General features: G+C 49.1%; 1 protein-coding gene across 10 annotated transcripts in view; it reads right to left on the bottom strand.

The window, feature by feature from the left end:
- Positions 1–21,355, bottom strand: part of LOC101952299 (zinc finger protein 692) — a 37,095-nt gene extending 15,740 nt beyond the window's left edge. Inside the window, exons 1-11 of one of the 10 annotated variants that reach the window (XM_065562348.1) lie at positions 21,123–21,355; positions 19,392–19,603; positions 18,847–18,878; positions 14,670–15,164; positions 13,127–13,178; positions 12,605–12,739; positions 10,966–11,094; positions 2,772–2,834; positions 1,781–1,859; positions 888–1,002; positions 236–335 (exon numbers count right to left, since the gene is read on the bottom strand). In XM_065562348.1, the coding sequence (XP_065418420.1) occupies positions 236–335; positions 888–1,002; positions 1,781–1,859; positions 2,772–2,834; positions 10,966–11,094; positions 12,605–12,739; positions 13,127–13,178; positions 14,670–15,164; positions 18,847–18,878; positions 19,392–19,579 (1,388 nt within the window). In that variant the 5' untranslated portion in view covers positions 19,580–19,603; positions 21,123–21,355. The other 9 variants (XM_005312419.4, XM_065562350.1, XM_024112791.3 and 6 more) reach the window with 9 other exon arrangements.
- Positions 21,356–24,127: the final 2,772 nt, after the last annotated feature.

Here is a 24,127-nt window from a genome sequence, read left to right as displayed (position 1 = left end):
CTCTGATCTACAAGTATCTAATGGGTGTATACATCAAGGAGGTGAGGGGGAGAGGCCTCGTCTTAGGTGTCGCTAGGAAGAGGGCCCGGGCAGCCCTAGGGACTGCATCTTCCAGAACTGGATCGATGGCACCTAATCAGCCATTCCACCTTTGGCTTCTCAGTGCTGCGATTCTTAGGGACACAGAGGAAGAGACCCCAAGTCACAGAGCGAGACAGCTGGGTTTGCTACTTACTGTATGGGTTTCTCCCCCGTGTGGATGCGTCGGTGGATGATCAAGTTGCTGCTGGTGCGGAAGGGGCGGGCACAGTACTCACAGATGTAATCCCGTTTATCTGCAGGGGGAAGGAGAGCGAGTTACTGGCTGTACTGGCTAGCGGGATGTAGGGCAGGGCATTTTACCCAGGTGGAAGCAAAGGTAGGGACGAGAGAAGGGCAGTAGGTCCAGGGGTCAAAAAGCAAGGGGGTGGTAGAGCAGATATTGATAGTGAGTCCACAGCTGGAATGACAGTGGGACCTGCAGGCTGGAATTGAGGGGCACTGGCAGAATTATGTGATTGTGGGGCTGGAATTGAGGGGCATTTGGCAGATGATTGTGTAGGAGCCCAGGGCTGGGACTGAAGGGGAGCTGTGGGGCTGGATTGGCGGGCATGGCAGAGGGCTGCGTGTGTGTGTAGGAGCCTGGGGCTGGAGGGGAGCTCTTGGCCTGGATTGAGTGGCACTGGCAGGGGTTCATGAGTGTAGGAGCCATAGACTGGGACTGAAGTCCTGCAGATCCGGATTGAGGGGCCCTCGGAGAGCTGTGTGTGTGCTGAGATGAGGGGGAGCCCAGAACTGTAGAAGGCAGGTGCTTTGAGGCTTTAGCCCCTGTGCTCAGGCACACTGACCGCTGTGCAGCTTCTCATGCTCCTTCAGATGTTTCTTGAAGTTGAAGGACTTGCCGCAGCTGGGCTCGGAGCAGGTGAAGGTCTTCTGGTGCACGTGCTGGTATTTCTTGTGGTGCTGCCGTTTGGGGGTGGGAGGGAAACAGAGGGTAGGGTGAGGTGCCGCCCAGAGACCCTGCAGGCCATCCTCCCTGGTTCATACCTAACTGAGCGCCCTACCATAGAACTGGAAGTCAGAAGGAATGCTTGATTTGGCTTTGGGGCTGGACCAGCAGCTTCAAAACAGGGGGGCTCCCTGGTGCCACTCGGCTCCCTCTGCAGGATGGCAGAGGGAAGCCATATCTCTATGGCCTATTCCGCCCCCAGCCTTTCTGTGGAGGCTGCAGCAAAGGTGGCCGACTGGATCATGTTCCAAAGTCAACTGCAATCAGTGAGAATCTCACCATGGATGTTGATCGGCTCTGGGTCAGGGCCTTAGCCCTGATATAGAATCTTGTCCTGCTGGGAACTGAGGACACATGGACTCGTTTCATTGAACAGCCAGTCAGATGGGAGTGACTGGGGCATATGTGACAGCTCCCATTTGGGCCAGGGATTGAAACGGGGATGTCCAGAATTAAAAGCATGAGTAGCTACAGCTTGAACTATGTAAAACCAGTGCAGACTCGTATTCTCTGTGGATCAGGCACAGAGAGGGACCTGTAACATACATTCACCGGTAGGTCACACTGAACTGATTGTCAAGCCCGCAGCTGGGCTGATACCAGGACCATAATGGTATTAGGCCACGTATCCCAATGGGGACCAGGTGGTGCCTGGGGGCGGGTCAGGTGGTGCCTGGGAGCGAGTCAGGTGCCCATCTCTCCCCCCACCCCCCAGGTCACCGTGTCACTCACGTTCAGGTACTGGCGGTTGGAGAAGATCTTGCCGCAGCCCTCGAAGTCGCACAGGAGCATCTCGCGCTTGGTTGCCTTCCTGCAGAGAGGAGGGGGTGAGGATCTCGCAGGTTATTGATGGAGCCAGGATACAGTTCAGCAGCCCCTCAGTTCTCAAACCCTCCCTCGTGGACCTTCCCTCTGTCCTCTTCTCTCCATCTCCCCACTGTGGAGCCAAGAGCCGTGTCCTCTGCAGCCACCTCCCTGGATCTTTCCCTGCTCACCAGCTGCCTTCGTCACCCCTCCTCTGTGGCTTGTGACGTCTGGATAAAGCCCCCTTCATCTCCCTGCCTCACCGGCTCTCCATCTCCTTTCCAACCTCTTTTCTCCCATCTGTGCCCATCTGCTCTGGTCTCTTGGTTAGCTGTGTAAAGTATTGGGGGTGGGATGGTGGACAGATTGGACAACGCACATCACTGGCAACGGGGAAGATGTGCAGTTGAGGGTGCTAAGGGGTGGGGCGCATGCCCTGTGGAAGACGCCTACTGATGCGTGCGGTGGGGATGCAAGAAACGCCAGGGAGTATCACTAGGTTGTGAGCATATGCAGGGACAGAGAGGGGTGGTTGCAAGGGGGAATGGACATGAGACCAAATGGCAAGAGGATTGCCCATCACTGGGGCCATTGAAAAGTACGGTAGGTAACGGGCTGTGGGAAGCAGCTCCTGGTGTGTGACTCTGGGGCTAATGGGGCTTTTCCTCCCCTCTAAGTCCAACTGGAATGGCGCTGCCACCCCCACCAAGAGACCAATCCAGACAGAGAGGGAGATCCCGCCCCTCCCCAAGTACTCCCCTTTGCAGGAGGCACCACCGGTCGCTCAGTGGAGTGGGGAGCCCAGTGGTGGGGAGCAGGGATACAAGGGACTGGTTTGCAGCCCAGCTCTGCTACCATAAGGGCTCTAGGGCAGGGCAGCCAGAAGAGTCATGGCCAGGGTTCCAGGCCAGGTTCCTACCTGATTCTCTTGGGGCCGATCTGGGCCACATCCTTGTCGCTTGGCTGTCCCCGCTTTTTGCGGCTGCGAAGGAAGAAACACACTGATTGGGTGCTCTCGGAGAGAGGCGTGTCTCTCCTCCTCCTTTCTCCCCATGCTGTCTCCCTTTCCCCTGGCCTGTGTTTTCCTTTTCTATACACCCTTCCCCATCTCCACTACAAACATCTCCCTCATCCCCTCACTGCGAGAAGGCATAGGAGATGAAGGTTGCCTGGCCTTCTCTGGGGCAGCGATCTCCCGCTACCAGCCTCCTATAGGAAGGGCTTCTGGTTCCAGGTCTCACGTAGCTGGCAGAATCCAAGGGTACCCAATAGCCCCTACTCAGGACTCATGTATGACAGGGTTTCATTCCAAGCATCTCTGAATCCAAGAGGGCAGGATGGCTCTGGTATGCCCTGGATCTCAAGGACACAAAGTAAACCCTGGTCAAAGGAGAATTCAGGGTGGTCACCCTAAGATTGCTCTGATAACTTCCTGGACCTCTAAGTCTCACTGATACCCACATGGACATAGTGACGCTCCCCAGGCATTGGGAAGAGCTCAAGTTTGGCCGAGCACTACAAATTTCATGTCTTGAAGGTCAGGTTGATGTAGAGGCCAGTGCTCAGATTCTCAAAGATTTTTAAATGCTTAAGGCCCATTGAAATCAATGGGAGATAGGCACCTAAATATCTTTGAGGATGTTTCCCTAGACCACTAGGCTTTAGTTGTAGGCTGGGTACACCCCCTCACCTATCTTTCTGATAAAGGGTACCCCTGCCGAAACGATATGGGACATTTTCTCCAGCTCACCCCAGGCTGCTGGAGTCACTAGGGTTCAAAAGTTAAAGCTTTACACAGTAGAACCTCAAAATTACCAAAACCTCGGGAACGGAGGTTGTACGTAACTCTGAAATGTTCGTAACTCTGAACAAAATGTAATGGTTCTTTCAAAAGTTTACAAGTGAACATTGATTTAATGCAGCTTTGAAACTTTACTATGCTGAAGAAAAATGCTGCTTTCCATTTATTTTTTAACAGTTTACATTTAACACAGTACTGTCCTGTATTTCCTTTTTTTGGTCTCTACTGCGGCCTGATTGAGTACTTCCGGTTCCAAATGAGGTCACTGGTCAGTTCATAACTCTGGTGTTCATAACTTTGAGGTTCTACTGTAACTATAAAAACACAAAGTCAACATCATGTCACAATATATAAATTGCTTTAAATCAAACTCTAAAATGTTCTCCGGCAGCATTTTTCGTAATTTGCCTTTCTGTAAATTTTCATTGGATTTTTTGTTGTTGGTTTGTGTGTATGTATGATGAAATGGATGTTTATTGACATTGAACAATAAAAATCTAATCTTTCCAAGCCTAAATATACAGCAGGTGTGCTAGATACAGCTGAGCTCAATGCTTTCCTGCCCATGAGGGGCTCCAAGACTCACCAGATAGGAAGCTAGCAGAGGACAACTTGCACAATGTTACAATCATTGGGTCTCTGTTATCATACTGATAGCACATTTCCATATAAGTAACCTGTTTGTTTGGCATACAAAAACTATTACACACCGCAAGATCCTACATGTGTGTGTCTAACATGGCAAGGAAAAAGGAATTGTACAACACTATATTTTGAAATAGCATGTGTTCATACAGTTAAGAGACTACATTGGAACACAGTTGCACAAGAGGGCAGAGTTAAGGTTACATGTGCAGCCTTTAACATTTGCCTGACTTGTGAGCACTCGTGGTCATGGATTTCCAGAGGCGATGAGCACAACCTGTTCCCCTGAATTTCAACTAGAATCTCAAGTGCTCAGTGCTTCTGAAAATTAGGCCTTAGTGGTCAGTTTTTCAAGAGGACTCAGTAACTCCCGAGCCCCTGATGAACATTTTGAACATTGGCCATAACCATGCAACCAATACCATTCTCCTAATGGCTTTTTTGGTGTCAAATTTCCCAATTTTTAATTAAAGTAAAAAGATGGACAAAACAATAAGACCGAAGGAGAAAGCATCACTCTACAATTTCAAAGCTCTGATGGTTTGTAATAGAGATGTAAACAGAAAATTTAAGACCTACAATGCAGTGTGGATGTATTTGGTAAGACACCCCCTGAATGCGATCATCCTAAGATTCCAAGGGACTACGATAATACAAATAATAATGAAATGATAATAAAACTTGACTAGGTCAGTAGAACCAAGCTGCTCTTGAATAAGTCCATAGTTTGTATGATAAAAATATAGAGCATTAAAAACCTTTACAAAAATCCACTCTGTTCATTAAATAAGAGGGAAAATGATTTTATTTCTGTACTGTTTGACAGTTATCTTAGATACCTACTCCTCACCGCGCAAAATAACTACAGGTTGCCATCATTTATAGTGTGAATAAATACAATTATTCTATGTTACAAACATGATTAAATTGTATTATTTAACAACAATAAAAAGTCTTTAAACACACTGTATTGCAAAAAGGTATAATACAGTTAAGAAAAAAGGATGCAGTCGTAATCACATTAATCTAATATTTTTAAACATAGAGAAAGCTTGGTCACATACACCTAGTTTCAGAGTGGTAGCCATGTTAGTCTGCATCAGCAAAAAGAATGAGGAGTACTTGTGGCACCTTAGAGACTAACAAATTTATTTGAGCATAAGCTTTCGTGGGCTACATCCCACTTCATCGGATGCATGAAGTGGAAAATACAGAAGGAAGATATATATACACAGAGAACATGAAAAAATGGGTATTGCCATACTAACTATAACAAGAGTAATCAATTAAGGTGGGCTATTATCAGCAGGAGAAAAAAAACTTTTGTAGTGAAAATCAGGATGGCCCATTTCCAACAGTTGACAAGAAGGTGTGAGTAACAGTGTGGTGGTGGTGGGGAAAATTAGCATGGGGAAATAGTTTTTACCTTGTGTAATGACCCATCCACTCCCAGGCTTTATTCAAGCCTAATATAATAGTGTCCAGTTTGCAGATTAATTCCAATTCTGCAGTTTCTCGTTGGAGTCTGTTTTTGAAGTTTTTTTGTTGGAGTATTGCGACTTTGAAGTCTGTTATTGAGTGACCAGGTAGGTTGAAGTGTTCTCCGACTGGTTTTTGGATGTTATAATTCTTTGATTTGTGTCCATTTATTCTTTTGCGTAGAGACTGTTCGGTTTGGCCAATGTACGTGGCAGAGGGGCATTGTTGGCACATGATGGCATATATCACATTGGTAGATGTGCAGGTGAACGAGCCTCTGATAGTGTGGCTGATGTGATTAGGTCCTATGATGGTGTCACCATCAGCCACACTATCAGAGGCTCGTTCACCTGCACATCTACCAATGTGATATATGCCATCATGTGCCAACAATGCCCCTCTGCCACGTACATTGGCAAAACCGAACAGTCTCTACGCAAAAGAATAAATGGACACAAATCAGATGTCTGTGTATTTATATCTTCCTACTGTATTTTCCACTGCATGCATCCGATGAAGTGGGTTTTAGCCCACGAAAGCTTATGCTCAAATGAATTTGTTAGTCTCTAAGGTGCCACAAGTACTCCTCGTTCTTTATACATTGAAGTTTGATCTAATTTAAAATGTTCTGTCTGCATTATCCACCTTCCAATGTAAATCTTGCAGCCACTTCACTTTTGTTGTTGTTGGTCTGTGATGGAATGTCCTGAAAAGAAAAAGAAGTTAGAAAATAGCAAAATTCCCATTTTGGTGAAGAAAATAGATGTTAAAAATCACTGACGAGCTGCCATTTCCATTATGTAAGATGTAGGCTATGCAGCTTACTTTGCAAGTGCAAGTTGAGGCTGCTCAACACTTTGCAATACTGTATATTGCACACATGTATTGTCATCAGATTGGGATGACGGTACTTACAGAAGGAGATGAGAGTCGTCTGCGAAGGAACACACACTCCGGTATGCAATGTGCTCTTGATGCTCTTTTTCTTGCTCCTCTTATTTTTTTTTCCTGTCTCCATCTCCCTAGCTATTGGTATCATAATGGCTACAGAAAAAAAAACACACATCAATGTGTAACTTATTTGATCAAAACCATTACTTCCTTTAAACCTTAAAAGGGACACCATCAACAAGTTCAGTCAATCTTTAAAATTAGTGAAAAGTTCAGGTGCTCTACATTTGATTTCAGTGGGAGTCTGATATCTATCCTACTTAGTTAGGCACTTTTGAAAATCACACTACACACTTACACACCTTTGAAAATCTTGCCTTAAATAACTATTAACAGAGTGCTCTCAAATGCATAAAGTAAAGAAACTGAAGGAAAAAGAAAGATTTATAGGGAATAATCTTTTTATTTCCAGTGATTTTAGAGATTACTTGTAGGTAGAAAGTTTTCAGACAAGCATGATTTTTGAGTAGATGGTGTCCCTCTAATGGTAAAATTAAAATGCTGCAGGGAGAGGAAGGGGGAGTGCAAATTAAATATATAATTTACCATTATTTTCTGCTGTGCTTTGATTAATGCCTCCAGAACTTGTTCTCCGCTGGTAGCAAATTGTTTCTTAGTTTCAGCAGCCCCTGTAAAAGAGACATTAATAGACTTTCAGTATAGAATTGAAGTCACAAAAACAACTAGAAATGAAAAAGGCAGAAGAGCCGTGACTGTGCATGTTAATACTTACTTGGTATGTGTTTGGGTGTATATTTTGGGGCTTCTTTCTCCCATAACCCCCACAAAAAAAATATCATCCTGACGAGATAGTTGAGGATGGAAGACTGTTCACACTTAATTCAGCTAATTCCAAAGGAAATGCTTTTACACCTCCCTATATAATAAAAACATTAGAAAGTCTGGAAAGACAGAGTTAGGGTCTATAATTAATTCCCTGGTGTTGAACTACGGCCTTACATAACAAGAGACTGAAGCATATGCTTCTTTTTAAGCATATGAGTAAGCCCATTGACTTCTATTGGACTATCCATGTGTTTAAACACAGGCATCACTATCAGCCCTTGTGAATTTACTGAGAGTCTCGTGATATTTGGTGTTTTTCGTAAAGACCCAGCTCCTGGAATCAAGTGATCACAGGACAATTTTAGCTTTTATTTAGATAAAATGTAAGTTTCTAGCCCTCATGCTTAGGGGAAAAAAAAACATTGAAAATGTGTCCTGAGTGTGACCTAAAGGCTCAGAAACCAGAAGACAAATTTAAAGAACCTATAATTTATTATTAGAAAAATCCAAAACAATTAAAAAAAAAAAAACCCATATCAAATACTCATGATTTTTGAGATGTGACTCATTACTTCTGTACACTTGAGATTGGCAGTACTGACTTTTAAATACCTTGGTGACTTGGAGCCTAATCATTCACTAAGGACCTGACCTAACTTCCAGTGATTTATTGTGAGTCATTCCTCTCACCTCAATGAAGGTTGCATTAGGCTCAGTCACCCGAAGCAATTTCCAACACCCACCCAATCTTAACTTGGCTTCCTTGGATCTTCAGAGATTAACTCAACTATCAACATCAGAAACTAGCATTGAAATCAACACATCTTCTCAGCAATGAGCAAATTTTCAGCATCATTTATCTAGAAATTCAATAACAGAGGGCTCTTCAATCTAACTAACAAAATCCAAAAGCTGGAAATTAAAGCTAGACAAATTCAGATTATTAATAAAGCGAATTTTTAACAATGAGGGTAATTAATCCTTGGAACAACTTGCCAAGAGTAGTGGTGTATTCTCCATCACTGGCAATCTTTAAATCAAGATTGGATGTTTTTCTAAAAGATCTGCTCTAGTGCACACAAGAATTAATTCAGGGAAGTCCAATGGACAGCATTATGCAAGAGGTCAGACTAGATGATCACAATGGTCCCTTCTGGCCTTATAATCTAAGAAACAATACGCTAATGCATACATCATTTTCTGCATAAAAGTATTACAGATTCACACTAGCAGCTTCAGTGCAGAGAACCAGACACTTCACTGCTGAATATTTATCATCATTCTGTGATAAAACCCTATGAAAACTACAGCATTAGTTTACTCCTGGGGGAATTCTGAGCCACTGCGCAAGTGCAGAATTAATACCCCACGCAGATATTTCCCCCCCCACCCCCCGCCGTAGAATAATTGATTATGACTGGGAGGTGAAGGGAAACTGCAATTACACCTTTCATCCATCAGGGGCTGATGTGATGCCAGAAGAGAGGGCAACTAGCTCATGGGTCAGAGCAACTAGCCACAGAGAGGGAGGGGACAGAGTCTGCCTTTCTCACAGTGCCCTGCCAGGTGAGGAGGCACAGGATATGGAGTGGGTCAGAGCGGGGCACATGGTGCTGCCGGGGGGGGGGGGGGGGGGGAGGGGAGGGGGAGGGTGTCACACAAACTGAGGTTCCGAAGGGATAGTGGGGGGGACAGACTGGGGTGGGAACACAGGAGCTAGTGGGGTAACACTTTGAGCCCAGGGCCAAACAAGAGTGAGGGTGCAGGGTCACATGGAGATGGAGGTGGGGGGGGGAAGGGTGCAGGGACATATGGGGACATGTGCAGAAATGTATGGCTGAATGGGGAGTGGGGATGCAGGGACATATGGGGACAGAGGCAGATGTGCCTGACTGAATGGGAGAGGCATGGGGGGAGGTGCCCCAACAATTCCGCACCCCCCCAAAAAAACCTGTTCCATACTTCTCCCACCCACATCCAGCAACCCTACAGGTTTACTCCCAGGCTCCTTCCCAGCAGTTACTTCTCTCTCCCTCAGCTCCTTCATTACCCCTGACATCTCCAAGCCTTTGGGCCGCTTCTCAATGGTGCGGGAAATACATTTCTGTATTGTAGTTTAAATGAATTATTATCAAAGTTCAGTATTAATATGCCCGGTAAAGAATGTATTTGTCAAAAAACATTTCCTGAATCTTTTTGTTGTTGTTGTCTGTATTGTTACAGACGTACTTGCCGAGAGGTATTTGAAATAAATTACCAAAATAATTGAAACCGGCGTGATTATATTGTATTATTTTTGAAAAATAAAATATGCAGAATTTTAAAATATTGTGCACAGAATCTGTAATATTTTGGCGCAAAATTCCCCCAGGATTAACTACTTACACACTGAAGCCCTATTTAGCCATTCATCTCTTCCCTGGTGAGCAGGATACTGCAGTACACTATAGCCACTTTGTACCACTTGGGCAACACAAAGAGACCATGTTCTGGCCCCACATGCCAGAGGGGAAATCCCTTTGTGCCAGTGGAACTCTCTGCAGGCAGAGATGGCTCCTGTGGAACCCTCCCTGCACTCTCTGGTGCTGTGCGGGGACCTCTCATATATCAATCCTCCATTGATGTTAGGAATCTAATGCAAGTGATCTAAATTAGAGCCATTGAGGAGCTTCTCTAAGTTATGCAGAGGGCAAATGGTGCAGAATCAGGGAGCTGCTACAGGTTCCCTGACAGCTCCCCCTGCACTGAATGGAGCTGTGACATGGGCAAATTTCAGCTCTACTATATTTTCTCTTTCTACCCAGACTCTAGTACACTTGTCTCCCTTGCTGTCCCCTAGTTCCATCACTTCAATTGCCATTGAAGTCAATGGAAAGAATCTCTATTAATGTCAATGGGCTTTGTTCAGGTCCTCACATGGCTCCCATCATAGCGGCTAAACATCCTCCGTGAGCAGCACTGGCTAGGTATACAGAAGCATTCTTCCATCAACCTGGCTGCATCTAATCAGGGGCTAGGTCAGCATAGCTATGGCACTTAGAGGTGAGACATTTTTCACACCCCTGAGTGATGTAGCCATGTCGATCTACATTTTAAGTGTAGAGCAGGCCTGAGACACCCAGTGTGGTGTGGAAGACAGCTCTGCGCTGGGAATTGGCTGCAGTTTGGTCTGGCTGCTATTGCCGGGGGCTGTAGTTACAGAGCACAGGACAGCCCCACGCACGCCCTCGGGCCTCTAGGTTAGCCAGCATTCGAAAGCTCTGGGGTTGGGAAATGCAGTCACTTCTCAGATGGGCCCAGAGCCACTTGGATGATCGAGCTGAGATAGACAAACTGACCTCAACCCCTTCCTTTTCACTCACCCACTTCTCGCCTTCCTTTCTCCTCTCCCTATTTGCTCAGGTTCCCCCTCCTCACCTAGATTGGCCCTCTGCCTGTCTTCCCCTCTCACCTGGATTGCACCACCTTCTCCTCAGAGGGGCTGCCGTTGGCTGGACTCGTCTCAGTAGGCAGCTGCGCAGCCTTCATGGGTCTCTTGCAGCTCTTGGTCTGGCTTTGCTCTCTTTTCAGCTCGGAGTCACTGGATGGACAAGATGGACGCAAGAACTGGTTACAACCTGTGAGAGGAGGCTCTCTAATGGCAGGTGAAGCTAGACATGAGAAACAGAGGGAAAGCAACCCAATGCCACCCAGGGAGAGGCATACAGACTAAAAGCATCCCTTCCAAGCCAGCGCTAAAGGAATCAATGAATTATTCCACGTTCACGTCAAGTTAGAGCTGAGAGTTTAGTCACACAACAGTCAGGGTTAGATTTGTCAGAGCAGCTTTCCCTCTGCAGAGTATGTTTAACAAATGGGTCTCTCGTTCCCAGTATCAGGATAAAGTCGCAAGGAAGCTTGGGAGGAAGGATGGGATTGTGGTTAAGGGACAACACTGGGTGGAAGAACACCTGGGGTCTGTTCCTAGCTCTGAAACTGACTCATTGTGTGGGTGAAATAAGGGGCTTTGTCTATCAGATCCCACCAACTTGGCTCCAGCCCCTGATGCTATCACACCCAACTCTGTGTTTGTCAAGTCCTTGTTACAACTTGACTTTTCCTGTCCAGATCCTCAGCAGTCTCTAGCTCCTTCAGGGTGATGGGGAGTCAGAAGTTCCATGGCTCTAGTAGGTGTTAGTCAGCCCTCGGTCTCCTGCGTTTAGAACCTTCTTCTCCATACGCCCCTGGCTGGAGTACGCAGGGGGGCCCAGGCCAGCCCAACTCACCGGGTTCAGCTCAGGGCCCGTTTGGATCAGCCAGAACCAGTCTTTGTCAGCCCCTTGCTGCTACCTCCTGCCTCTCCCCCTCTGTAGGCTTGCCCCGCTTCTCTCTCTTTGGAGTGTTAGCCATTCACCAGAGAGGGTGGCTCTCTAGCAGCTGCCTTTCTTCTCAGGAACTCTCCTAACTGAGGTCCTTAATTTTTTTTTATCATGCCCAGGAGCTTCCCTGCCTAATTAACTGCCTCCCAGTACCCCTGGGTGAACCTGAGCTGCCTCATTCCCCATTGTGGAGCCTGTAAGATGTGGGCTAGGCTCCTGAGCCTTCATAGGGCCATCTACCCTCTGACAGTGCAGTGGGCAAATCCCTTCCCCTCCTCTTACCAGTAATGAAAATAAAGTCCATACCCTGGGGAATTTACAATTCCAGGGCCGGATTCTGATCTCACTCACACAACTGAGAATTAGGAGCATATGCTCTCAGCAGTTGTGTTTATGAGCATCCCAGGGTACCACAGCTGCATGTGAAATCAGAGTGAGGCTTTAATTATGCCAGCAAAGTGTTGGCAACCACAAAGTAGGGAGGGGGTGGGAAAAGGCAGGGATCCAGGAAAAGCTATGGAGAGAGAAACCTTGTTCTGTATATGCCCTGTGGGTTCCTAGGTTAATTGTTAATGTACGGAAGGCGAAGGGACAGACGAGCAGGGCTGTGGCATTACGTCAGAAAGAAACTACACAGACTCTTCATAAAGTGCCAGACTTCGGTCCAGCCTGGCAGCCCTTCAGAGAGCAGCACAATCAGCTCCCTCCCAGCCCAGCTCTAGCTTCCCTTACCTGTCCAGCGAGGGGTGGTAATTCTCATCTCGCAGGTCGTCAGTGTAAGTGAGGTCATCTTCTTCGGTGAAGTCTTCATCCTCATCCTCTTTGGGCTCAGGCACCTCCTCTGATTTATCCTCCAATCCTGGTGCACTGCAAGAATCAAATGTCAAGAGAGCGGGTTGGAGCCATGGCTCTGAGAGGAAGTCTCTGAGGGCTCTGTGGCTCCTGATCCCACCATCTCTCCTCACAGCCTGATGGCCATCCTGCCTACCTGTCCCCGTCAGTCACTGGCCTCTCTGCTCAAGCTGTTCACAACAGGGCTGATGCGTAATTATAGGGATGGGGCAAGACTGCCCCACTGGGAACTGGCTTGAGAACTCAGCTGTTATTTTCACACCGGACGTTGTCAGATGGGAGTGACTCTGGGTCATCGCAGTCCTGGGGATATGGGACAGCTCCTCTCTAGTCCCAGGAGCACACGCGCAGGGGATAGGTAAGCACCAGGGACAGATGAGGGGAAGAGCCACCGTCACTCACCTCTCTGGCTCTATCCCTTCCATGCCAGCCTCTGCCTCTGTAGGGAGGGGAGCTGTAGGGAGAGAAACTAGGTGAAGTCAGTTGAAGGGTGAGATGGAACCATGAAGCTGAGATCTGCAGAGAAGGGACGGGGCAGGAAGGAGCAACTGCAATGGTGGGAGAGACGGTGCAGGGAAGGTTTGGGAGGAGAGAGGAATGCAGAGTGATAAGGCCCCGAGGAAGGGAACTAAATCCTCATTCAGGGTATAAACCAACCTCTAACAGGCCAGAGGAAGGGGGCTAGGAAGAACCTATAAACAAGTTGTTCCATAACTGTCCAATAGGGGGTCTCTTGCCCCTTCTATGAAGCACCTGATACCGGTTACTGAGGGATAAAGGGCTAGATGGACCCTGGTCTGATCTGTTCTGGCAGTTTCTGTGTTCCAGCCCTTGTTCCTCCATAGCTGGGGGACCCCAAAACCACCCCTCTCCTCGGGACCTCCCGGCTGGACCACTGCCCCATGCCTAACATGGGGCTGCATTTGAAAGCTTCACAGAAGTCAGGATACACCTGCCAACTAGGTCAGCAGTGTGAACAGCATAGGATGCCTGCCCTAGCTCCCAACTCACTCCCAGGACAGATGTCGATCTGAAAAGTTCTCCATGGAACTTGGGCCCTCGTCACTAAAAAGACCTGTCTCTCTCCCCATGAACAGCAGGGACACGCTGGGTGCTTTCACTAAGGCCACATACTCACTTCAAGCATCACCGAGCCAGTGACCTGGTTGGTTACGACACAGTTAAAAGACCTAGCAAAGAGGAGACCTACCCATGTTCCTGGAACTTAATGAAAGCCTTGCAGGGCCCTGTGACTCAGTGACCCACCCTTGTCCCTGTAACTGATTTAAATCTCTGAACCATCCAAGGCCTCAGCCTGGTTTTAGGGTAGATGCTTAGTCCTCAAGCTGCAGTTTGATGGGGCCTGGGATGCCTATGATGGGAACATTTGGGTGTTGGGGTCTGGCAAGGGGGGTCCCTTCCTCTTCAACTCATTTCTCCTGTTGACTCGAAAGGGCCTGACTCTGCTGACTGACGCTCAGGGCCTGGTGTCAGGCTCCTGTACTGTCCAAGGGTGGGGGCGAATGTAGGGGGACAGGGATTAGTTTAGAGGAGGGTGGTTATTATTACAGGATCCCTATCATTACTGTGGATGGAGCTAAGACTCATGGGATGCTCGTTTGCTTAACAGAGTCCAGTGGATGCCCTTCAGATAGGGAGGGGGTGGTATGGGGTGGAGGAAGGGCTATCTGAACTTGTATTTCCAATGTACAGGGGGAGCTGGCTAGCCTGTACTCTGGGCTGGGAGTGCTATGGGGGATTTGGAGACAACAGGGGCACAAGAAATCAAGGGCCAGTGGAGAGAGGGAGGAGAAATCCCAGTTTTGGCTGGACAGGAGAAGGCTGTGGGGCCCTGGGAAAGGGAAGGCTGGTCAGTTGCATCCATCGTGCCACCCCATGCTTGCATAGGGGTCCGGGATCATGGGGGTCCTGCTCACTCCCTCACCTGCGTCAGTGTCAGAACTTCCTGCTCCTAGTTCTCCGCCATGGTCCATGCTGCTGGTGGATGATGGAGCTGCCATTCTCTCCACCACCCCACTGTCCCCAAGGGGGTTGGGCTCCACCTTAACCATCGTCCCAGAGGAGTCCTGGGCAAGCGCTGCCCTGCGGAGTGAGCGCCTGCGGCTGGTAACTGGGGAAGGTAGTGGGCTAGACTCTGAGCTGGCCCCTCTTTCCTTCTTGCGCCGGGAAGCAGCTTTGCCGGGCTGTGAACTATCTCCCGGTGGGGCACAGCCCTGCTCTTCCGGTGCAGAGGGGCCCCAGGAGAAGGTGTGTCCAGCCATGCACTCCCACACTAGACTCCCTGGGGCCCCCTTGTCGCCTGGTGAGGGGGTCTTCACATTGGGGATAAAGCTGCATTCCTGGCTGTGAACATGAGACAGGACGACCAGGTGTTGCAGGGCATCCGTGGGGAGAGCGCTGGGATCTGAGCCACCCTGCCCTGGGTGGGGGAGAGAGGGAAACCACATGTAAACCACAGTGTGCCCCTAGCACCATATAACCTGTCCACCCCCGCCTAAAACTGAAGCACTCACAGGGGACACTGCACCATCCCAACATTTACCCCAACCTCTCCATATAATCCTACCCCTCTGGGGGAGCCACAGCACCATCCCCTCCTCCCCCATTACCCAACTTCATGGTCGTGTGACTCTAAATACACCTGTATTCATACACTGCACACTACTGGAATAACCTTTGTACAACATATGCCTTATCAGGTATCATTTGAAAACTAATACCTCACTGATCAATCTTGCGTGATGTATGGACGCAATGTGCGTTAAGAGTTATGGATATAAACTAGAATTGTGACTAAAGTATGTTTAAATGAGACATGTCAGGGGAGTTGTAAACAGGTCTGCCCTAGACAAAGGAATGTATTTGCTTCTCTGACCAGGCTGTCAGGGAGAGACAATGAAGGTCTATTTACATATCAAATACCCAAAGCTATCAAGCTAACAAGTGGGGGAAGGGACAGCAAGGGGTCTATGCCCCAACAAGAGAGAGAAGCTTGGTCTGGGCTTTACTTTTCAAAAAAAAAATATTGCCAAGTTTACTGGTCTATAAAGATGGGGGTGGGGGTGTTTGAACCTCAAGTGATAAGCAATTGAATCAACTGATTGTATACAATATTACTGTATTATAAAAGTGCATAGAGTGAGGTCTTTTCTGAAAGCTAGTAACACACTGGTAAACTGGTAATATCATTGTGAAATGTATGTATAAACACAATATGAGAAAATATGGATACTGAATGATATTATGCTTTAAAGTCTGTGGTCAAACAGGGAGAAACAGGTCCCCATGCAGACAGGAGCCAAGGTAGCTATCTGTTTCCAGTAAAATTAAGCAAGGTGTGACCAAAAACAATGGAAGCCCTATTTACATAGAAATCAGCAGGGGAATGGGAAGTCCACAGGACAGAAAGAACAGCATGAGGTCACTCTGCCTCTTGAGACAAAATCATTGAACTTAAGAAGATATAAGCAAAGAGAGAAGCCATGTCTGGCATCCATCATTAGACAGACACAAGGAAACAGACCTCTTACAAGCTAAGAAAGATAGGCCCTTCAACCAAGGGAGGGGTTGAAGTCCCTGGAAACTGAATATAGGCGAGAAACCTGCTTAGGCAAAGATCTTTCACCTAGGGAGACAAGGAAAGCCAACATCTTGTATTTCTGTGGAAGGTCCTGACCGAGGGAAAGTGAACCACGGCTGTGAAGAAGGAAGCTTGGTGAGAAAAAACATTTTGAACAAAGCCTGTATCTTGCTAGATTCAGTTTTAGACTTTTCAATCCGTGTTTTCACTTCTATTTGCGTGTTTCCCTTTCTAACTTTATTCCTTTCACTTGGTATCACTTAACCAATGTCCTGTTAATAAACTTCTTTGATTTTTATTATAAACCAACTCAGTGCTGTTTGCAGGGCAAGGTGTATTTATCCTGGTTAATAAACTATGACGTACTTTTGACTCTTCAAAGGAACAAGCTGACCATATTATTTCTCTGAACTGTCCAGGAGAGAGCTAGACATTGCAGAGCATGTGGTTTGGGGAAAATTCGGGACTAGGAAAGTGTTGGGCTCAACTTGCTGGTTGTAACCAAGACTGGTGGAAGTCAGAGTAGTGCTGTAGACTCGCTGCTGGGGTCAGAGCTGCTGAACCCAGGCTGTCTAGCACACAGACACTCAGGGTGTAACCTGCATACTTGTAGGCTGGCTGTGAGCATCCCAGGCTGTGGGCTACAGCAGCAAAGCACTGTACAGGACCCAGGGCTGCAGGGCAAGCAGTGACACAACCCCTTACTGGTCTGGATCACACCCCAACACCCTTTGACAGTGGTGTAGTCGAAATAAGATTTATACACAGCTTGCTATTTTAACTGAGGTTTGCACTCCAAGCACTAGTAGAATAGTTTTAAAGTATTTTTCAAGTGAAAAGGCTGGGGAGAGTCAAAGAAAGGTTACAGTTTTACTGTTTTCTGTTTATTTCGGGAAAGGAAATAGAACAAAGGAAAGCATAAAGATGAGTCACAAGCAGAAAAGGCAGTAGGAGAAAAGAAGCAGATACTGAGCGCACCAAGAAGCAATCAAAAGAGCTGTACGCACAGTGAGGTCTGTCAGCAGCTGATCAGAAGCAAACGGACCTAGTCGTATGAGCTGCACTCATATGCCATAAGGAAGGATGGGGCACCTGCTTCAAACCAGGGGCCAGAGGGGGTCCCTTTTTCTCCTACAGAGCATGCTTGTAGGGTGACTGCGAGCATCCCAGGCTGTGCACTGCAAAGCATAGGCACCGAGTTCTGCTGGCACCGGTGGGTGCTCAACCCCACTCTGCCCCTGGCCCCGCCCCGACTCCACCCCTTCCCCAAAGTTCCCGCACCAACTCCGCCCCCTCCCTGCCCCTATTCGACTCCTTCCCCAAATCCCCACCCCACCCCTGCCTCCTTCCCTGAGCACGCCCACGTTCCCGCTCCTCCCCCCTCCCTCCTGAAGCTTGTTATTCCACGAAACAGCTGTTTTGCGGCAGCAAGCACTGGGAGGTAGGCGAAGGAGTGGGGATGCGGGCGTGCTCAGGGAGAAGGCGGAGGTGGGGTGGGGAGCTTGGCTGCCGGTGGGTGCAGAGCACCCACTAATTTTTCCCAGTGGGTACTCCAGCCCCGGAGCACCCACGGAGTCAGCGCCTATGCTGCAAAGCACTGTAGGACACCCAGGGTTGCAGGGAAAGTGGGACACAACCTCTTACTGATCTGGATTGCACTCCGAACTCCATGACAGGAGGCCACAGCACCACTTCCATACAACCGAATACCCCTGCAGACCACAGCAATATCCCCTTAATTAACTCTAACCCCCTGTGATGGGATGTACAAACCCTATGCTGGGGAACAGAGGGTTAAGGAGCAGCTCTGGGCCCTGGAGGCTCCGCCCAGCTTCATCTGCTGGGTGTGCTCACAATGGATGTGGAGCTTGAAAGGGCACTGCGCAGCCTGGGTGGTCAGTGCAAGGGAGCAGACCTTCCTGGTAGCTCCTGCAGGGGTACAGCAGGAGTTCCATGCTGCCTGAAGCAGACCTCAATATGGAGCTGCAGGCCACCATCAGAGAGATAGCAGACACCATCAGAGTGAGGGTGAGGAACCTCTGGACCCCTTTCAGTTGAGTACGTGTTGCAAGTCAATAACCAGGCCCCTATTGGGCCTCTGGAGAGGCAGGGGGTACTGTAGGAAGAAACCTAGGGAGCAAACTTCGTGATTCTGTTGAACTACCAGCCCCAGGGCCCTGGGTCAGAACCAAGTGGAGCGCTGCCAACTCACAGACTTGAGCCACTAGGCACTACTGCCAAACCACAGACTTGAGCCACAAGGGGTATAGAGAGTTAGTGCCACAAACACAAGGTGATCCCCCCCCCCATCATGCCCACTCATATAACACAGCACCACTGGGGCTGAAGCACAGTCAACCCCCACCATGTAATCTTTCTCCCTGAAATGACTGTCACTGTGTGGGGGGTCCCCCCACACACCTCCCTTTTTAGAAGGACACTCAAAGCTGCATACCCTTCCCCCCAAGGAGAAGTGCATGCAGAGTCACAGAGACCCCATTTGGGCAGGAGAGGTGCCTACCTGCACTCAGCACGCAGCCCTGGGAAGTATACCTGCAGCAGAGAGAGGTGGGACAGAAGGTGAGAGACTGAGTGAACAGCGAGGGGCAGGGAGGGAACCCTGAAAACACAGCTCCTGCACCCCCTTGCTGAGCCCATCCACCTGGAAGAGAAAAGGGAACCTGCTCCATGACCTCCATCACCCCACCCCAAAATCTCAACCACCACACGGGACAGGCATCAAGGTCAGACGCCAGTTAGGGTGCAATGGGGGAAATCAGGGGAAAGGACAAACTGGAGCTTGTCAGGGAAATTGGGGGGGGAATGGGATGCTTGGGACAGGAGGAACCTGTGAGGATCTGGGAGGGAAATGGGGGCTGTGAGGAGGGTAGGCCCTGTTAGGGGAAGGTGTGTGGGAGGTGGGCTGTGAAAGAAATCAAGGGTCTCCTATGTCCATTCTACAGAGCCCCTGCCACTTCCCCCTCCTCCCATAGGACCTATCTCCCATACCCTGGCACTTGCTGTGGGACCAATACTCCCATCCCTCCCTCTCCAGTCACTCCTCACCTGTCGATCAGATACTTGGCCAGCTGGGAGTGCAGGGAGAAGCCCAGCTGCTCCTTGAGCTGGCACCACTGCTCCAGGTGGCCCCCGATGCGGATGCGGCACTTGCTGCGCCGGGCGTCCAGCTCCTTGCGCTTCTGTTTGCGGATGCACTCAGAGGCCCGCTGGCGGCCCTGCCGCCTCTGCTCCATCCTCCTACCAAGGATGCTGCCTGCCTGGGAGCGGGGAGAGAGAGAGACTAGGGCATAAGCTGCAAACCCCTTGGGGCCACACAGAGGGAGTGGTGCTGAGATCCTGTCCGTGGTGATGTGGGAGACACACTGAGACAGATACAGGGGGCAGTGAGCCCAACTAGGACATTACTGGGGGTGAGGAAAGCATCTGAGAACCCAACTAGTGAAGACTGTACCCACCAAAAGAAATAGTGTGTGGGGTGAGGGACCAAACAAGGTAGAGGGACGTCTCAGTAGAGATCGGTCAGTCAGGAGAAGGCAAGGGGAATATCCCAGGAAGAAATGGGTCGGGGTGGGGGGGGGGGTGGGAGGGAGGAAAAGGGACTATCACATCATTAGGGTGCAAGGAGATAAGGGGTGTGGGGGACAGGCCTCCCAGAGAGATTCTCAAAGGCCTCTTCCCTCTCCTGCTGTATTAGTTTGTCTAAAAGTAATCAGTTTCATCAACAACACCCAACCCCTTCCTCACCAAAGGAGTAAATCGATCTATACATTCATTGTGCAGTGCCCTTTACTTGCTGCTCCCCCCAATGCATCCCTGGGACCCACTGTGCCCTGCCCTTCTCACCACATAGGGACAGTGGTACCCAATGCCCCACTCCAGCCTGCCCCAGTAACATCCCCTGAACAAACTCAGGGCCAGGCCAGGCCAGTCACCACCTCGGCTACCCATACAGCCCTAGAGCTACCACCCCACACTGCCTGCCTTCCCCCAACCATGGCCCCTCAGCCCTGCCCCTCCCACCAAAGCCCCTCCTCAGCTCCGCCCCCCACCCTTGTCTCCCCCACCATAGCCCCGCCCCTACTCCTTAGACCACCTCTGCCCCTTCCATTACAGCCCCTCCCCTTTTCCTCAACCCCACCCATCACCATACTCCCTCCAATATTCATCAGCCCCATCCCTGCCCCTCCCCTTCTCAGAACCACCCCCGGTCCTCCCATCCTCAGCTCCACCCACCACCCCTGTCCCTACCACCATAGCTCCTCCCATTTTCCTCAACCCTGCCCCTCCCGCATCATAGCCCCTCTTCCCCAGACTCCCCCGTCCCTACCACCATAGCCCCGCCCCTTTCCCTCAACCCCATCAGAGCCCTGCTCCTGCCCACTTCCACGAGGGGCCCTCTCCTCTATGGCACCTCCCCCAAGGCCCGGATCACCCTCCCCTTCCCTCAAGCTGCGCTTCCAGCCGGGCGCCTCTGGCCAATTAGAGCGAGGCGCGCGGCAGGAGCGGCCGTTGTGCGGGGAGAGGTGGGTGCGCGCGCTAATCCCCCTTGACTCTCCCCCTCCCCAACTGCCTCTTGCGTTTTTTCCGCCGCGGTACCTTAAAGTGGGCCCGTTGGGGCAGAGCGCGGGATGGGGGCAGCACCGGGTCCCGCTCCGTACCCCCGAGCCCGACCCGGAGCCCCCCACCCCTTTCCCTGAGCTTACCCCGAGGAGGGGAGGGCCCACCCTAGGGCCGTGTCCCCTTTAAGAGACAGACCCCTCCTCCCCCATCGCTTACACAGCGCTGGCTGAGACCGTGACAAGATGGCGGCGCACCCCGAACTCCACAAGTTCGGGAGGAGCGCGCATGCGCCGCAGATACCCTCCGGCCGATAGAGGGAGTGTGGCCCGGTGCATCACGGAAAATGGAGTCCTGCGCGCAGGGACTGACGGGATTTGGAGTCTCCGGCTAACCGCCGAAGGGCACCTCGGCTCTCACAGGGGCATCATGGGAATTACACCATGTATCTATGCTGGAGTTAGATGTTCTCGTCTTTCCCCCTACCCTGATGCATGATGGGAGCTGTAGTCACTAGCCACCCCTATGTATGATGGGAGCTGTAGTCTTGTTCCCGTGGTGCATGATGGGAACTGTAGTCCTCAGGCTCCCATTCAGCAAGGGACTTAAGCACTTGCCTGACTGGGAACACATGAGTACTCTTGATTGCAATGGTGCTGTGCATGCATTTAAGTATACTCCTGGGGGAGTTCTGCATCACTGCTGCAAAATTCATGTCTCCTGCAGATTTCTTTGCTTCGTCACAGAAAAATGACTTCTGATGGGGAAGCAAAGGGAAGCTGCAAGAGTGGTCACATGCCCTTCTGAAGAAGTGCAGGCAGGGTGGTTTGGGCACCAGGAGCAGCTGGTAGAGACATAAATCACCTCCAGGGGGCTGAGCTCTGTGTGTGTGTGTGTGTGTGTGAGAGAGAGAGACGCACATTGTCCCTCTCACTCGCTATTGCAGTATGCTCGATGTGCAAGGGCAGGGCTTTGGGGTGTTTCTGAGGAGGTAGGCATGGGGTAGGCTCTGTCTCCTCAGACAGAACAGAATGTAAGAGCCTGGCTGCTTAGTGAATTCTTCCCATTGTCTTTGTGAATTCCCCCAGGAGTGTAAAAACTAGGGTGACCAGATGTCCCGATTTTATATGGACAGTCCCGATTTTTGGATCTTTTTCTTATACAGGCTCCTATTACCCCCCACCCCCGTCCCGATTTTTCACACTTGCTGTCTGGTCACCCTAGTAAAAACAGGTGTAAACATTTTAAGGCTCCTTTACTTTGCCAGAGTGGTGTAAAGGACAGTACGGCCTTATAAATGCTTATGGTGCTTGAGTGATTAGAACTGGTCTAAATTTTTGGACTGAAAAAATTTCCTATCAGAATGTGCTCCATGAACTGTTTGCTACTGACCTTTCTGGAGATGGTTAGTAGCCAATATAAATTGAGTTTGATTCCTCAGCGCTCACTTGCTTTTCAGTTGCCTATGATGTAACATTGAGCATATGAACTTTATGTATTTGTTGACTAATAACTAGAAGTAAAGGGTCAAACCTACATTACTATTAGACAAAGGGGTTTGGCAATTTCCTCCAATGCTCCCCACTCCCATTCTCCGTAAATTGTATTGTAGTTGAAATAAATTACCTATATTATTGAAAGCAGCATGACTATACTGCATTATTTTGACAAATAAAACATACAGAATTTTTAATTTTTTTGGCAAAGAATTCCCCCCAGGAATATTAAGTACCTTCCTGAACTGAGGCCTTAAAGAGCCCGGAAATGCAGTTCAATGGCCCCATTCTCCTCCATTTGGGGAGGATTTTCTGGTCTCAAAAAGGAAATGAAACTATAGCTTGGTCTGTATCTAAAACTTAAAGGGGCATCGCTACATCAGCCAAAAAAACAAAAACACACCCCATGCCTCACTGCTGTACTTATACCTTTCCCCATAGCCCCTCTCTTCAGTGGAGCGAGAGGCTGGTTGTGGTGCTGGCTTGTAAAGGAAAAGAGGTCAGATTGCATCTTCGTTCTGCCATGGGCTTTCTGAGTGTCCTTGGGCAAGTCGCTTAGCTTTTCTGTGTCTTGGTTTCCCATCGGAAAGTGGGGATAATAGCACATCCCTGCCTCACAGCAGTATGGTGAGAATAGGTAGATGAAAGATTGTGAAGCGCTTGGAGGTTTACTGATGAAATGCCTCTCTAAGAAATAGACATTACTGTAACAAGGTCTTGGTTTCCATGTCCTTTTCAGGAGCCTGACCCTTTGACCTTCAGAGAAGCCTCAGGGAGGTCCCAGGAAGGGGTGGGGTGATGCAGAAGAGACAGCTATCCCCCGCCCACTGCCACCAATCCTTCTGTACAGAGCAGGCAAGCATAAATGGCTCTCTCTGAGTATGTCTACTCTCGAATTGCAGATGTAGCTTAGGCCTTGTCTAGACTAGAAAAATTCTACTGATGTAGCAAGCAAAAGCATCATGCCAGTATAAGCTGTGTAAACTAGGAGGGTCTGCCAAGACAGTTATGTTAGCAAATCTTTTCTAGTGTAGACAAAACCTAAGGCTCCAATCCTGTAATTGGATGATACATTTTACAGCCAGAAGGGACCATTATGATCATCTAGACTGTGAACAAGCATGTATTGTTGTCTTTTGAGGGTAGTAGGATTGGCTTGGAACCCTGGTTGTTTGAGGGAAGTTTTGAGAGGAGAAGTCAGTTCAGGATGCTCTGGTTTTGGGAGATCGGGGAGACTGAAGCTGGTGCCTCTGCTGTTTCTTTTCGGGGAAGGGAATAGTTGATGGTGGAAAGGGGCATCTTGTGCATTTCATAATTTCAAAGGCTTAAAGAAGGATCATTACTATGGGAAATTAAAATAATTTTATAATTGAGCTTCTCTAAGGGCAGCTGTGATTGGCTAAAAATCACATCTGAAAAGGACTGCCAGAGGGCATGATGTCACAGAACGGATGACATATCACACTTGGTTTTGCTGGGAAAGGATGTAGCTTTCCATTGGTTAGCATCTGATCAATCAGAAAGTGAAGTGTGTTGGTTTTTTCCCCCCTTCTGCCAAGGTTTTCAAAGGGCCAGGGGGCTGGCAAGGTTAGTTCATAGTTCCGCTTGATAAGATGAGCCAAGCCAAGGCAAGCCAGACTTCATCTGACCAGGCTAGAAAGTAACACAGGAAAAGAAAAGCCAGAAAGACCAGGCAAGCAAATTGCTTGAACACTGTCAGCTGGTGAC

Source organism: Chrysemys picta, chromosome 12 (genome assembly GCF_011386835.1).
Source record: "Chrysemys picta bellii isolate R12L10 chromosome 12, ASM1138683v2, whole genome shotgun sequence".
In the NCBI taxonomy this organism is placed as follows: domain Eukaryota; kingdom Metazoa; phylum Chordata; order Testudines; family Emydidae; genus Chrysemys; species Chrysemys picta.
Note: the sequence above shows the minus strand (reverse complement) of the source record. Positions and strands in the feature narration are given on the sequence as shown.